Source organism: Passer montanus, unplaced genomic scaffold (assembly GCF_014805655.1).
Source record: "Passer montanus isolate IOZ18808 unplaced genomic scaffold, ASM1480565v1 scaffold13, whole genome shotgun sequence".
Classification (NCBI taxonomy): Eukaryota; Metazoa; Chordata; class Aves; order Passeriformes; family Passeridae; genus Passer; species Passer montanus.
Genome location: NW_024359832.1, coordinates 3,249,419 through 3,263,264, shown reverse-complemented (window position 1 = coordinate 3,263,264; position 13,846 = coordinate 3,249,419). Strand labels below are relative to the sequence as shown.

General features: G+C 50.9%; 2 protein-coding genes across 3 annotated transcripts; both read left to right on the top strand.

The window, feature by feature from the left end:
• The first annotated feature begins 7,373 nt into the window (after nucleotides 1-7,373).
• On the top strand, nucleotides 7,374-9,840 carry SLC10A4 (solute carrier family 10 member 4). The gene is made up of 3 exons (XM_039699161.1): nucleotides 7,374-7,889; nucleotides 8,280-8,490; nucleotides 9,122-9,840. Exons 1-3 carry the CDS (start codon nucleotides 7,513-7,515, stop codon nucleotides 9,635-9,637), a joined length of 1,104 nt encoding a protein of 367 aa, XP_039555095.1. The 5' UTR covers nucleotides 7,374-7,512; the 3' UTR covers nucleotides 9,638-9,840.
• A 315-nt stretch (nucleotides 9,841-10,155) lies between these two features.
• ZAR1 (zygote arrest 1) lies at nucleotides 10,156-13,211 on the top strand. Of its 2 annotated transcripts, XR_005626524.1 has the most exons (6): nucleotides 10,156-11,176; nucleotides 11,261-11,353; nucleotides 11,428-11,502; nucleotides 11,576-12,739; nucleotides 12,807-12,993; nucleotides 13,157-13,211. XR_005626524.1 is itself a non-coding variant. In XM_039699160.1 (4 exons), the coding sequence occupies exons 1-4, from the start codon at nucleotides 10,298-10,300 to the stop codon at nucleotides 11,717-11,719; spliced, it is 1,191 nt and encodes a 396-aa protein (XP_039555094.1). In that variant the 5' UTR covers nucleotides 10,156-10,297; the 3' UTR covers nucleotides 11,720-12,750. The 2 variants fall into 2 exon arrangements, 1 of the variants encoding a protein (XP_039555094.1); XM_039699160.1 differs by lacking the exons at nucleotides 12,807-12,993; nucleotides 13,157-13,211 and having other exon boundaries at nucleotides 11,576-12,750.
• The last annotated feature ends 635 nt before the right edge of the window (nucleotides 13,212-13,846 follow it).

The following is a 13,846-nucleotide window of genomic DNA, read 5'->3' as shown; positions in this document are numbered from 1 at the left end:
CTAAGATCACTGCCAAAAATGTCTTGAATGTCAAAAGGCCTGGGATGCTAATGGTGAATGCCAGCATGCTGCAGGGACTAGGAGCAGCCACGAGCTATGAGACAGCCTCTCCACTTGAAGGGAAAATATGCTTGGACATCTTTCCTTTGCTACTGAATCAGAGGGTTTAACGAAGCCACCCCAAAGCGAAGTCAGCAGCTGCAGCTCACAGAGATGTTCGCCTGACCTTTCCCAGGACACCTGGTGCCTGCCCGGACTACCCGGCCTCCAGCACCACGGCTTCTACCTGCCCCATCAGTATCTGATCTGAACCTCTCTTACAGCAGCTCAAACCCACTGGGTTTCTGAGGAGTTGGGAGCTTATAAAAAGAGATTAAGAATGGACAACCCAGGCAGGAACAAATATTCCCCTGGCTTCATACCCAGCATTTCTGCTTGGGCAGCAGAGAAAGGAAATAAAAGATCTTGTTGATCAAGACATTCACACTTTCATCTCTCTGGAAAATCAACAAATACGCAAAGCCCAGAGTACCTCTGCCTCAGCTGCAGTGACACTGTGGTTTATTCAAAAATGTTCTGCTTCATCATGGTTTTAAAAGTGCACATAACACTGTGTCAAGGCTATTTTCATAGGATTAATATACAACATGAGCTGATACAAGTATTAAGAGATGTCTATTTCGTTTGAGATTTATTTCTCCCCATTTCCCTGACATTTTTTTTCTAGACAGCTCAAGAGTTAATTTAGGTAATGGTGCACCTATTTTGAAGGGCTTTCTTACTTGCTGATCAGCATTACTGATACTCATTTTTAATATCTGGTAAAAATTTGGCAGCAGGACAAGAATAATTTTTATTCTATGGTTATGCTAGCACAAAACAGCTTTAGTCCACATCCAGGCACCTTCAATGGCATGGTACAAATGGCTGGTAACTGAGTGCAGATATTTTTTGCGTGTAACCTGAGATACAGAATATTGATGCTATTAACTCTTATCATTCCCATGGGGCTCACCATTAACATTCCTTTTAATACAGAGAAAGCTTTGGCAGGTAAGTGATTTAATTTTTCTTTTGGGTGTCTTTCTTCAATTAAATGAATACTCTATGAAGCAACTGCTGCTATAGATGGTATTAAATGTATTTATACATTTTTGACAGCTAAATTAATCTGTGGGACAATATCTTGGTGTCATTTACTCTGATCTGGTTTTTTTTGCACAACCCAAATTATAGGTTGTATAGGCACAAAACCACATCTGTGTGATCTGCCTCCACATTACCTCTCTTGATTTATGCCCCTAACCCCAGGTTCATAGAGAATTAAAAGGGGGCTGGGACCCTCAGTGGGTGATGAATGCCAAGTAAACCCAGCTGGACCTGGAGCTGCAACTGCACATCCATCCTGAAGCCCCACCCTTCACCAGGCTGTGCACATCCCACTGTCACTGTGCTCCCTGGCCTTAATGTCCTCCACAGGACAGTGGTCCTGTGTCCCCAGGGTCCCCCCCAGCACAGTGTGTTCCCCACACCACCAGGGAAGATGCTGAACAGGCTGTTTGTGACGGGGGGAGGCCAATCAGAGCTGTGACATCCAAGCCATGCCTGTTTCTAAAGTCCTATGAACACCTGCCTGTGAGAGCCTGTGCCTGCAGTGCAAAATACCACTGAATTTTAAATCTGAATCCAGTGCTCTCAGAGTCATCCTCATCTCACCTCCTTGTCCCTATCTGATGGGGCAGGATGATAATTTTGGCTCTTCTGGACTAACGCATGCATTAGTCATCAGGTCATTTATTACGACTTTTCATCTTAATTCTGATAATACTCCAACTCCAGAAAAAGATCAAATGACAACAAAAGAGAATAGTGAATGAATTTCTTATTTGAATCTGGGTAAAGGTACCTCACACAAAGGCAATTATTTGCTTAAAGAAAAACTTGCTGCTAGTAATTGTTTTACAGTTGTAGGGATACAACTGCCTAAACAACTCACTGTCAGCAGTCAATTTATAAAATTATCCTTCAGTGATTCCCTGATTTCATCTCTTTTCATGGACCAGAAGACCTTTTCTAATGGGATGGCTGGCAAAAGGCCTCTTCATTTAGAAGGCAGATCACGCAGCCCTATACACTTAGTTCTAATTATGAAGTATTGGAACATTGCGACCTGAGGCATCATGCACTTACTTGTTGATTAATGGTTTCAGACATCTTAAAAATAAACGTGGGGGAACACCAAGTGCAACAGGAGGATTTGAATAATTTCTGCCCTTTACTGCTAAGCCAGAGCTTCAATGAAAGGCTCTGTTCCTGTATGGTCAGACACTGAACACAGAGGGGGACACAAAGGAGACTGCCCAGAGGTAACAAGGCTTGTGCTTCTTTCCCTTCCACACCACGTCAATTTAATAAAATCTCAGAGGCTCTAAGTTGCTTGGTAGAGGGCACTGCCCAAGGCAGGCATAAATACAGAGCAGGACTGGACTGAAGCAGGCATCATTAGGAAGAGGAAGCCATGAGAAAAGGGGGACGGCACTCCCATGAACAGAGAAATGACAAAGACAGCAGAGAAGAGGAGAGGCAAGATGCAAGCACAGCAGAGGAGGGTGCCTAGATGCCTTTGCCACCTCAGCCAGGAGAAGGCAAGGATGATTTGATGGGATCTCACCTCTAAGAGGAGACAATAGGGATGCAGCAATGACTGCTGCTGAAGAGGAGAGGAAGGGACATTTATCTAATTTTCTGCAACCTGAAATTCAGACCCTGGAACTGGTCAAGGATGCTGGGCATGGAATAAAAGATGCTTGATTATTGTGGAGATTTACCACGAAGGATTGAGCAGCAGCACCTTGCTAAGGACAGGACAGAGGAGGCTTGAAGATAAACAAGCTCAGGATGAGATGTAACAGTGCTGCAATGGGGCCAGGTGTCATGTTGAACAGTAGCAGAAAAGCCTGGAAGGCAGCGAAGGCAAATCTGTCCTAGTGCTTCTGCACTACAGACATCTGCAGGAGCAATGAACTAGCAGGAAACCCATGACTCTTGTGTTTTCTCCACCTACATGGCACAGCTGCACTCTGCCTCTGTGTGACACACAATCAGCTTGGGGCAGGAGCAACATCAATCAATCAGCATGTCCTCACCAAAGCAGTTTCTGCCTGGGTCTGGCTGGGGAGGTTTCTTGGAGAAAACTTGATTGCACTGATCTCTTGATTGCTTCACCTTATTTCCAAAATGTATTTTCTCACCTCTTTATTGACCAAGGAACATAACAACAACATCCCAAACAACATAAAATTTTTAAAAAGGATAAAGTTACTTGTCTGCTAAGATCTTACAGCTGCTGGCTCTGTGAGGGTGGGCTATGGGTGGGAGTGAGAAAAGGTGCTAAGTCCCCTGTGTGCTGCCACTCTTGAGAGCCAGAGCGGGAGACAGGTTCTAGTTCAGCAAAGGACCGGGTGACACATCCTTCCTAGCACAAAGGTAACCATGGAAGAACAAGCAACAGCACCAGTATCTCTGCACAATTAGGCTCCAACTCCTAACTTTCCTAAGCCACAAAAATAAGTGCTCTGGATCTATGTTATAAATAAGATCAAGCTTATGCATTTCATGGAGTTTACCACAAAATTACCTTAAAATGCATATAGGGGATCACACAATACACAATAAATGAATATTTTAATTCAAGGCAACAGCAAAGACTTTTCTTTTTCCCATGGTCAATTATTATTTCCCTATTAAGTCTTCAATTTTATTTCTATTCATAGCCTAGGTGCATAGCAAGTAAAGCAGAAATGAAGGGATTGTACATCCCCTGGAAATCAGAAACTACTCCTGCTAGGTCTCACCTGAACATCACTTCACAGCAGTATTTTGTCCCAGCATCTTTAGTAGCACACTGCCTTAAGGTGCTGACTGAAAGCTTTCCATCCTGCAGGACTATCCTTCAGAGGCCTCTCTTGCTCTGCAAACACCCAGCACAGCTCCACAAATCAGCTGGCACTGACGTGCAGAGGCAGAGCATGACGCCACTTCCCCAGACCCAGGCACAGCACACAAGAGCCAAGGCGGGAGGAGCGGGGAGCTGAAATGGATATTAAGCTGAACTGAGAAAAGAGGGGGTGATCCCCCTTTGCTTTCTAACCCAGCCCCACTGGCTGCTTTTATGGACTGCTCATAACTACAGCATGCACACTCCTGAAGTGCAATATGTTTGGGATTTAGGCTTTCAAGTTCAAGACTCTGATTTATCTTTAATTCACTTGGATTTGCAAACCAACCCTTGTTCCTTGAGGCTCTAGAGAGACAGGCACACACCAAACCTCCTCTTGCTGCCCCAAATTCAGCTCAGTGGACAACACCCACAGCGACTTCCCTTGGGGGTCACCAAGAGGAAGCATAAACACAATGATTGCAATTTTGCAGTAGTCCTGGGTTATGCCAGATGCTTTTAATGTCTGGCCAGATGTTTGTCAGGAGAAGCAAGTGATTGAAACATCACAGTGTGCTGAAGCAATCACTGAGTAAACAGCAAGGTTGCTTTGCCCATTCCTTACAGTACTACCAGAATTCCTTACAAGTTGATCCTTTATTTTTCACTTTTGATTCTAGTCGAATGAAGGGAAGGCACAAAAATCCTGTTATAAAGGAGCAAAAAAAATTCCTTGGTTTTGAGAGACTTCTCCCTCTCCAGACTGGCTTATAGCACAAATGCTCTTTTGTGGAAATCAACCATTTTCTAAGATTATCATAAGACAATATTTTTAATCAAAGTTATAAACTACAACAAGTTCATATTTCAGTGGTTCTTTCCCTCCCTCTTCTTCGTTCGTGCTAACTCTTATCCTTTTACCCATTTTTCAACAGAAGGACTAACAAGGAATAATTGAGAATGATGTACGATCAGGTTTACTTGCCAAGTCTTTTTATACTCAAATATTCAATTTGTGGCTTCCAGTAATAGCCGGGTAGGTAGTATTCTTTCTCCTGCCCTCCACAAAAGAAAGCAGAAAGGAGTTATCCATGGATTTAGATACATTGAGGTGTTCACTATGTGTGAGCTGGCTGCCTCACAGCCAGATCCTGCAAAACTACTCAGCATCACTCCAGACTCCAGACTGTGCTTTCATTATGGCATATCAGAAAAGCCTGCAGCAAGTTAGAGACAAGAACCATGCTCAGCAGCAGGTACAACATTTTTTCATTCTAAATGCTGCATGTGAAAATATGCCAGCTGCCCACTGGGAGTGGAGGTACTTTGTGGATGGACAATTTGCAAAACCGATTGGCTGGGTTCAGACTTAGCTTTCCCTGAAGCCAGCTTCACTGCTCATGTTTAAACCAAGAGTTTAACTTTCATTTTACCTGATAAATTATAACAAAAATCTCAAGAGGTCTTGATTTGTTGCAATGCATTCATCACATTTTCCCACTATAGTTCAGTGTCCCTTGAAACTGAAGTTTATGCTGACTGGGTGGACTCTGAAAGAGCTTGCATCTGCTTCCAGGGACACTGGACTCCTCCTGTAACTGCCTGCACCATAGGTGCCACACTTTATGATATAAAAATATCTTCCTGTGACCAGCCCCACTGCAGTGGGGAGTTTGGGGAGTGGCAGTCAGAGATAAAGCAGGAGGCCTGGCTGTGCCCTTCCCACCTGCTCAATAAGCAGCCCCCTTGTGCTCACACAGTGCATCCATCCTGGGTCTGCCCACAGTGATCCCTGGCCAGCCACACCACAGGGAACCACCCGGGCATTTCCTGCAAACCAGGGAGGGTATGATAAGTGAATGAGCTGCATGCTGCACAGCAAAGTACGGGCTACATGACAGATGAAATAAGATATAATAGTGGTAAGACTTTATGAAGCACAATAAATACACTACAAGCACTTTTCTGTGTATGCAAACCAGAAAATTAAATCCAGAGGATGCTGTTGGCTTAAAAAGCCAACCAGATCCTGAGCTCCCCTCCTCTAGAGGTCAAAAATATGAATGAACTAAAGCAATCCGGATCCTATTTGGTTGTTCAGCTCTGATGACTCATCTTCCCTGAGCTCCTCTTAGGCTAATGACAAAGAAACAAACACAGGCAGAACAGTATTGAACTTGGCATCATTTTGGCAAAGTTGCTTTTCCAGGATTTTGCCACCAGGTACTACTTGCACTTCTTGTGTTACCTGTGCCCCAAGAAAGAACCAAATGTTTAATAAGCAAACCGCCTGGTTTTCTTTCAAGCCACCAACAATTTCTACTCAAGTCCCAGGACAGCCTAAAATTTAACCCAAATTTGATGGAGCTTAAGGCAAGCAGCCAGTCAGGGCAGCTCCTTAGACTCTCTCCTTAAATCTGGTGTACCCTCCTCCAGCTGTGACCCAAAATGCTCCCTGCAGAAATAAAGCCATGCAAGAAGTGCAGAAGCAAAGAGGCAGCCTCTGGGGATGCTCTGTCCTGAATCAGCTACCCCCACCCAGGAGTGGTAATGTGAAGTGGTGGCTGTGATCCCTCTAAACCCTGTGGGTGAGCAAGGGAAAGAGTTACATTCCTAAGACAAGGCCAGCAGTGGTGCCAAGAGTGAAAGTCACCATGTATCTCCTGCCCTCGGAAGCTGCCCTGCTCTCTCAGGAACTCCTGCCCTTGTGTGTCTAGTCGGGCATTCTATACAGCACTTTACTTCTGAGGGAACAGAGTGACACACAATTATTAAATGAAAAGCAAATGTTGTAAGCAAAATTTTATGACTGAAAACAGTTTAATCACCTTTGGATGTGATTTTTGGATGATGGACTGTGTCTTACCCTGGTTTGAATATTTGCATGCTGTGAGCTTGCCCTGCTTCTTCACGTGTACTGACGACCCTTTAAAAGGTATCACCTCTCCTGACAAGTTTCTGGGTCCCCACCAGCAGAAAGTGGTGCCTTCTCGACCTCATAAAAGGGCTTTCCATCCTTCCTCACACATTCCAAAACCTTATCAATAGCAACTTGCCTGGAGGGGGAACGAGCTTAGCAATCCCTCAGCAGAAGGGTCTAGTGCTGCCCACCCACATCGCGTGACATTGCGACGCTAATTGACCTTTTTGTAATGCCGACGCCAAAATAAATCCTGTGATACCTCAGGTCCTCGGCTGGAAAGGTCTGGTGGGTCCTGCTGGCTCCAGAAGAGGATGCCGGGGCTCGCACCGGAGAGGGGGATGTGGCCGTGAGCCCGTCGCCGCCTGCGCTTCCCTCCGCCGGGCCCGGGCGGCGCTGGCGGCCGGCGGTGACCGCCGTCGAGGCGGCAGCGAGACACCGCCCACGCCGGGGGGGCCCCGCGTGGGTCCGGGCAGCGCGGGCGGCGCCCGCAGCAGACAGCAGCAGATCCGCAGATCCGGCGGGGCCGGGGAGGGATGCGGGCACCGCCGCCCGCCGGGGCGAGAGCTCCCCGCGTCCCGCACTGACGGCCGCCCCGCCGCCGGCACTCTCCTCGGGGCTCGCGGGGAGTCGGCGGCTCCGGGGCCGCGCAGCCATGGCCAGCTCCGCGCAGCCCCCCGCGGGAGCCGGCCCCGACGGCGGCTCTCTGGCGGGGGGCGGCGAGACCTTCGGGGACCGCTCCCTCAGCCAGGGCCTGAGCGTGCTGGTGGGGCTGGGGCTCTGCGTGACCATGCTGGGGCTGGGCTGCGCCGTGGAGCTGGGGCAGCTGGGGCAGCAGCTCCGGCGGCCCGTGGGGCTGCTGCTGGCCCTGCTGGGACAATTCGTGGCCATGCCACTGCTGGCCTTCCTCCTCGCCCTCATCTTCGCTCTGGACGAGGTGGCGGCCGTGGCTGTACTGCTGTGCGGCTGCTGCCCCGGGGGCAACCTCTCCAACCTCATGTCGGTGCTCGTCGACGGGGACATGAATCTGAGGTAGGTGCCCCGCTGCCCCTCGCCCGCAGGCGGTCGGGGGGCTGCGGCAGCTCCGGGAGGGTTCGCTGGGCATCTGCCGCCGGTGGAGCCGGGACGGGCGGGCGGGCGGGCACGGCGCTCTGGGAATCGCCAGCTCGGCTCTCCTGTGGAGGATCTTACAGGAGCCCCGACACACGTCTCCTGCCTCCTTCCCTAAAACCTTGCGTGCCCGCATCCTGGCCGGAGCAGGGGAGGGGGTGGAGGATGGAGAGGGGAGAGCGAACGGGCTCTTGCCGTGACAAGTGCCCGGCCGGCTGCAGAAGCCGCTTCCAGCGGGGGTTGGAGCTTCCCAGGGTTGCCCCCCGGCCGGGCGCGCGGTGATGGAGCATTTCTTTGGTTCCCCCGGCGCAGCATTATCATGACGGCCTCCTCCACGCTGCTGGCCCTCTTCCTGATGCCCCTCTGCCTCTGGATCTACAGCCGCCACTGGATCAACACGGCCGTGGTGCAGCTGCTGCCCCTGGGGGCGGTAAGCCTGACGCTGGGCAGCACCCTGCTGCCCATCGGCCTGGGGGTGCTCATCCGCTACCGGCACCCCCGCGCCGCCGACCTCCTGGTCAAGGTAGGCACGGCGCGGGGAACGAGCGGGGCGGCACCGGGGACGGGGAGCCGACGGCAGGAAGCTTTCTGGTCTCTCCGAACCGGTGCTGGTCTCACACAGGCATATTCGACTACTTAAGTGGAATACAAAGTCTTGAAATAAAACGGTGGGGCAGAGAGAGCGAGAGAAGGGGCGGGTTACCCCCTATCGCAGCACACAGGAGGGAGGGCAGCGTGGTGCTCTGCCCCGGCAGGCATCCTGCACCCCGTAGCAGAGGCGTTCTGTGACATCCTGCTTTCTCCCCACTCTTCCTGCACCCAGGTCAGGCAAAACCAACCTGCAGGCACAGCCACACTTCCTTAAAACATGCAACTAAATTAGCTTAATTGAGAAAGGAAGAGTGAGGCACAAGTCCTGACTCTTGTTTCCCAGCAAGTCACCCCAAAGCAAAATGATGGAGGATGACCTCAGCCCGTTCCTTTCGTGGGATATGATCAAACACCACCAAAATCCCAGGCCAGGAGCAAACCTGGGAAGGGCAGTGCAACCATGTTTTGCCACGTAGATTCTTTAGCAAGCCTCTACCTGCTATGCTTACCCTTTCAATATAATAGCCCTCATGTTGTTTATCAACGTCTTTATCTGTTGCCAGATTTCCCTGTGGTCCCTCTTGGTGACTCTGGTGGTCCTGTTCATCCTGACTGGGACCATGCTGGGCCCAGATCTGTTGGCACAGATTCCTGCGTCTGTCTACGCCATTGCAGTGCTGATGCCTCTGGCAGGGTACGCCTTGGGATACGGCTTAGCCACGGTCTTTAAAATGCCCCCACACTGCAGGAGAACAGTGTCTTTGGAAACAGGGTGCCAAAACGTCCAGCTCTGCACTGCCATCCTAAAACTCACCTTCTCCCCGGAGATCATAGGGAGCATGTACATGTTTCCCTTGCTTTATGCGCTTTTTCAGTCAGCAGAAGCAGGACTGTTTGTGCTGGCATACAAGATGTACGGAAAAGACAGCTACAAGCAAGATACACTTGGTGAAGAGGAAGACACAGACATTTCCTACAAGAAACTGAAGGAAGAGGAGGTAGCTGATACTTCATATGGCACAGTGACCACAGAGGAGCACAACTCCATTCAGATGGAGCCGACCCAGACGGCGCTTTAGGCAGGACAAAGAGGTAACTCCCAGAGACTGAGTGTGTGTTGTGCTTGCAGCCAGGCTGGGGCTGTGCTCGCTGCTGTGCAAGCGGAGCTGCCCAGCCTCGATCATTTCTCCAGCTACTCCCATTGTACAAGGTGATATGTGTTTATTACCATGAAAGTTCTACTCCCTCAAAAGTAAAGGTAAAAAAAAAAAAAAAAGAAAAAGCATCACTGTGACACAAGCCATTAACTCTAAAACTTCATGCAAGGAGGCTGCTGCCTGGCTCAGTGCAGCAGGAATGGCTAGAAGGAAGAAACAGTGTTCCACAGAGTCAACACCAATCCAGTGTCAGTTCAGATGACAGGAAAAACCACGTCGCATGTGTATATCTGTGCCTCCCACCTGCTGTAAAAGCATTGTTCTCATTGTTGTCACCACAAATACATGGCAAAGCCGAACCAAACCCGTGTTCTCCGCTGTTTACTCCCTTGGAGGCATTAAGAGTCGCGTTACCTGGTTCTGGCGGGGAGCTGACAGGGGATGGGAGATGGCCCAAGGCCGCGCACCAGGTGGGGATGATAAGGGGCCGCAAGGCCGGTGCCCGTCGGGGGCGAGGGAAGCCCGGCCCCGCCCCGGGGGTATTTAAGGCCACTGCCCGGGGGCTGCCCCGGGTCCGGTGCGATGGCCGAGGAGGCGATGGCGAGCTACCTGTACGCTGCCTACCACCCCTACTCCTACCGCTTCCCGCCGCCCAAGGGCAAAGGAGGGGCGGCGGGCGGCTGGCGCCCGCGGGGCAGCGGCAGCAGCGGCAGCTACTTCCCGGGCTACGGGGAGGCGGCCGCCGAGTACTTCGACAACTACCAGCGGGCGCAGCTGAAGGCCATCCTCTCCCAGGTGAACCCCAACCTGACGCCGCGGCTCCGCAAGGCCAACACCAAGGAGGTGGGCGTGCAGGTGAACCCGCGGCAGGACGCCTCGGTGCAGTGCTCGCTCGGGCCCCGCACGCTGCTGCGCCGCCGCCCCGGCCCCGCCGCGCCGCGGCCCCGTGAGGCGGAGCAGGAGCTGGGCAGCCCCGCCACCACCAACACCCGCGCCGTGCGCTTCCCCCGCACCATCGCCGTCTACTCGCCCGTGGCGTCCCGCAGACTCACCGCCTTGCTGGAGGAGCCGAGCCCGGAGCCGGAGCGGCGGCCGCAGCAGCAGGACAAGGCGGCGGCCGTCGAGCAGGAGCCGGCCGCGCTGTGGGAGCAGCGGGCGGCGGAGGCGGCTGCCGTGCGGGCCAGCTGGGAGAAGCCCCCCGAGGGTGGCGCCGAGCCGCTGGAGCAGCGCCCGGCCGAGCCTCTCGGGCAGCGCTCGCCCGCCCCCCCGGAGCCGGCGACGGAGGCAAGCCAGGAGGAGCCGGCAGAGGTAGCCCAGGCGGAGGCGGCAGAGCCGTCAGTCCAAGCGGAGCCGTCAGCCCAGCCCGCAGAGGCAGCGGAGCCGCCAGCCCAGCCCGCGGAGCCGCCGGCCTCAGCCCAGAAGCAGCAGTCGTCGGCGGGCAAGACCCGCCTGCGCTTCCAGGTGAGTGTCGGCCGCGGGGGAGCAGAGCGGGGCCGGGCTGGCCCGGGAGGCGCCCGCACCGTCGAATAACATTGTCCCCGGCAGTTTCTGGAGCAGAAGTACGGGTACTACCACTGCAAGGCCTGCAACATCCGCTGGGAGAGCGCCTACGTCTGGTGCGTCCAGGGCACCAACAAGGTAGGCCCGGCTCGGATTGCCCCGGCGAGCGCTCCTCGCCGCCGCCCTCCTACCGACCCCGGCCTTCCTCACAGGTCTATTTCCGTCAGTTCTGCCGGACCTGCCAGAAGTCCTACAACCCGTACCGCGTGGAGGACATCACCTGCCAGGTAAGGGGCCCCCGCCGTGCCCTGAGGCCGGGCACTGCCGGGCCCGCCCGCCGACCGCCGCCTTCTCCCGCAGAGCTGCAAGCAGACGCGGTGCACCTGCCCCGTGAAGATGCGCCACGTGGATCCCAAGAGGCCCCACCGCCAGGACCTCTGTGGGAGATGCAAAGGGAAACGCCTCTCCTGCGATAGCACGTTCAGCTTCAAATACATCATCTGAATGGGATGGGATTTTTTTGTTTGTTTGTTTTTTGTTTAGGGCTCGTCAAGAAAACTGCAAGTAGAGCAGATTTGTTTTGTTGTTGTTTTTGTTGATATTGTTGAAGGTACTTGGTGAGATGTAGCTAGGAAAACATGAAAATAAAAGTATTGCAAAGCATACTCAAATGATCAGGTGGGTTTGTGCTCAGCTTAGAGGGTGCATATTGTAAATTCTGTAACTTGCATAGGCAACGAGCCTAGAGGTGTATTGTAATTCAGTGATGGCCTTGGAAGCAACTGACTCAGGACTTTGTAGACTCTCAGGTGGAAAGGGTTTCTGTTACTGCTCCTGCTCTTGAACTAATCAAATTCTTGAAGTTAACATCAAATGGATGTCTGCGTAGATAGTAGACCATCCTTTATGATTAACAAAACACCAGTAGTATTCACTTATTTTGCACACCTCTAGTCAACTTACAAACTATCCTGCACCTGTTCTTCATCACTAGGAAATTATTGAGAAATGCAGTGTAAGTACTGAATCACTTCTACTGGTACAGCTGGCCTGCATTTGGCTAAGTTGGTGTTCTTGTCTGTAGGTAAAAGACAAAGAAGGCTTTGCAGGGATGCTCTCACAAAATGCTGAGGAACAGAGTCACTGCTGTTATGGCGATGGTCTCTTGGTAAATGTGTTGCTCATCTTACTTGCACAAGGTTATGGAGGGAAGTGACACTTCAGAGGAGCAAGGTGCAGTAACACTGCATCTGCTTGGCTTCACTTTTAACTTGCAGGTGAAGTGCAAGAGCTGTGCACTTGGTGGATTATACTTGAAGAGTTTGATCCAATTACAGTTTAGATGCCTACCATCAGAAGGATTGACACTCCCACACTCCTCTGGGGTTGGGCTTGCAGCTAGGAATTGTACTTGTCCTGTTTGGTAGGAATGGCAGAACCAGCACTGGTGATGTGCAGATGATGCTCTCTGTGGGCTATTGGTGCTCTCTATAGCAACACCATGCTTCAGCCAAGTGTTACAAGGTGACTCTGACTTACAGCATTCCCATCTGAGCGGTAGCAACACCATGCTTCAGCCAAGTGTTACAAGGTGACTGACTTACAGCATTCCCATCTGAGCAGTTCACAAGCTAGTAAAACCTGCACCACTGCCCCAGTCTACCTTTTAGCTGTAGAGCTGAAAAAACTTAGATGAAAACCTATTCTTCTGAGAATGCTACTGGCACTGTTAATTTTTAGATTGAGCGTAGTCACCAAACCTTTTGCAGAACTCTGAGGTAACTTCTCTTTCAAATAGTAAAACCTGCACCACTGCCCCAGTCTACCTTTTAGCTGTAGAGCTGAAAAAACTTAGATGAAAACCTATTCTTCTGAGAATGCTACTGGCACTGTTAATTTTTAGATTGAGCGTAGTCACCAAACCTTTTGCAGAACTCTGAGGTAACTTCTCTTTTGAAAGAGTGATTTTTATATTTGCTATAGCAAACTTACCTACACCTGTACCCAGCTTACTCGAGGGACCATTCTGCAAACCTTTTGCAGAACTCTGAGGTAACTTCTCTTTCAAAAAAGAGTGATTTTTATATTTGCTATAGCAAACTTATCTACACCTGTACCCGAGGTGTAGATAAGCTTACTCGAGGGACCATTCTATTAAATGCTAGAGAGAATCAGTCTGAGCCTGTGCTGTAGAACACCTTCAGTGCCAGTTTGTTAGTGGCAGCTAGTGTGTGACAGGGTAGTCAAACAATATCCTTTGTATCAACGTTTCTGGTTTGAGGAGCAGTGATTGTTATTTCTATATCTTAACTCGTTGTAAATTTCTGCCTTATTTCAATATGCCCCTTGAACCTGCTGCAGTAGGCTTAATGCCTCAGTGTCAATTTATTGCAAAGTAATTTTATTTGTTCTTGCTGCATTCATTATTATAGCAGTGTGAGGCATTCTGGGAAGAAGTAGACCTACTCCCTCCAGAGCACAGCACAATTCTATTTCCTGCTTCTACCTGGAGTGTTTTCCCATATATCACAGCAAAAGGAAATATCCCTTGCTTTACCAGCTCAGACTTTCACAGCAAATTCCACCTTTGCCCTGTTCAATTTGAAAAGCTGCCCTGCAGCTGGGCAGTGT

Excerpts from the sequence above, each read along its gene's own strand:
- SLC10A4 (XM_039699161.1), top strand. The coding sequence starts at position 7,513 with ATGGCCAGCTCCGCGCAGCCCCCCGCGGGAGCCGGCCCCGACGGCGGC. Across the intron at positions 7,890-8,279 it reads GACGGGGACATGAATCTGAG|CATTATCATGACGGCCTCCT; the intron begins GTAGGTGCCCCG and ends CCCCCGGCGCAG. Across the intron at positions 8,491-9,121 it reads CCGCCGACCTCCTGGTCAAG|ATTTCCCTGTGGTCCCTCTT; the intron begins GTAGGCACGGCG and ends ATCTGTTGCCAG.
- ZAR1 (XM_039699160.1), top strand. The coding sequence starts at position 10,298 with ATGGCCGAGGAGGCGATGGCGAGCTACCTGTACGCTGCCTACCACCCC. Across the intron at positions 11,177-11,260 it reads AGACCCGCCTGCGCTTCCAG|TTTCTGGAGCAGAAGTACGG; the intron begins GTGAGTGTCGGC and ends TGTCCCCGGCAG. Across the intron at positions 11,503-11,575 it reads TGGAGGACATCACCTGCCAG|AGCTGCAAGCAGACGCGGTG; the intron begins GTAAGGGGCCCC and ends CTTCTCCCGCAG.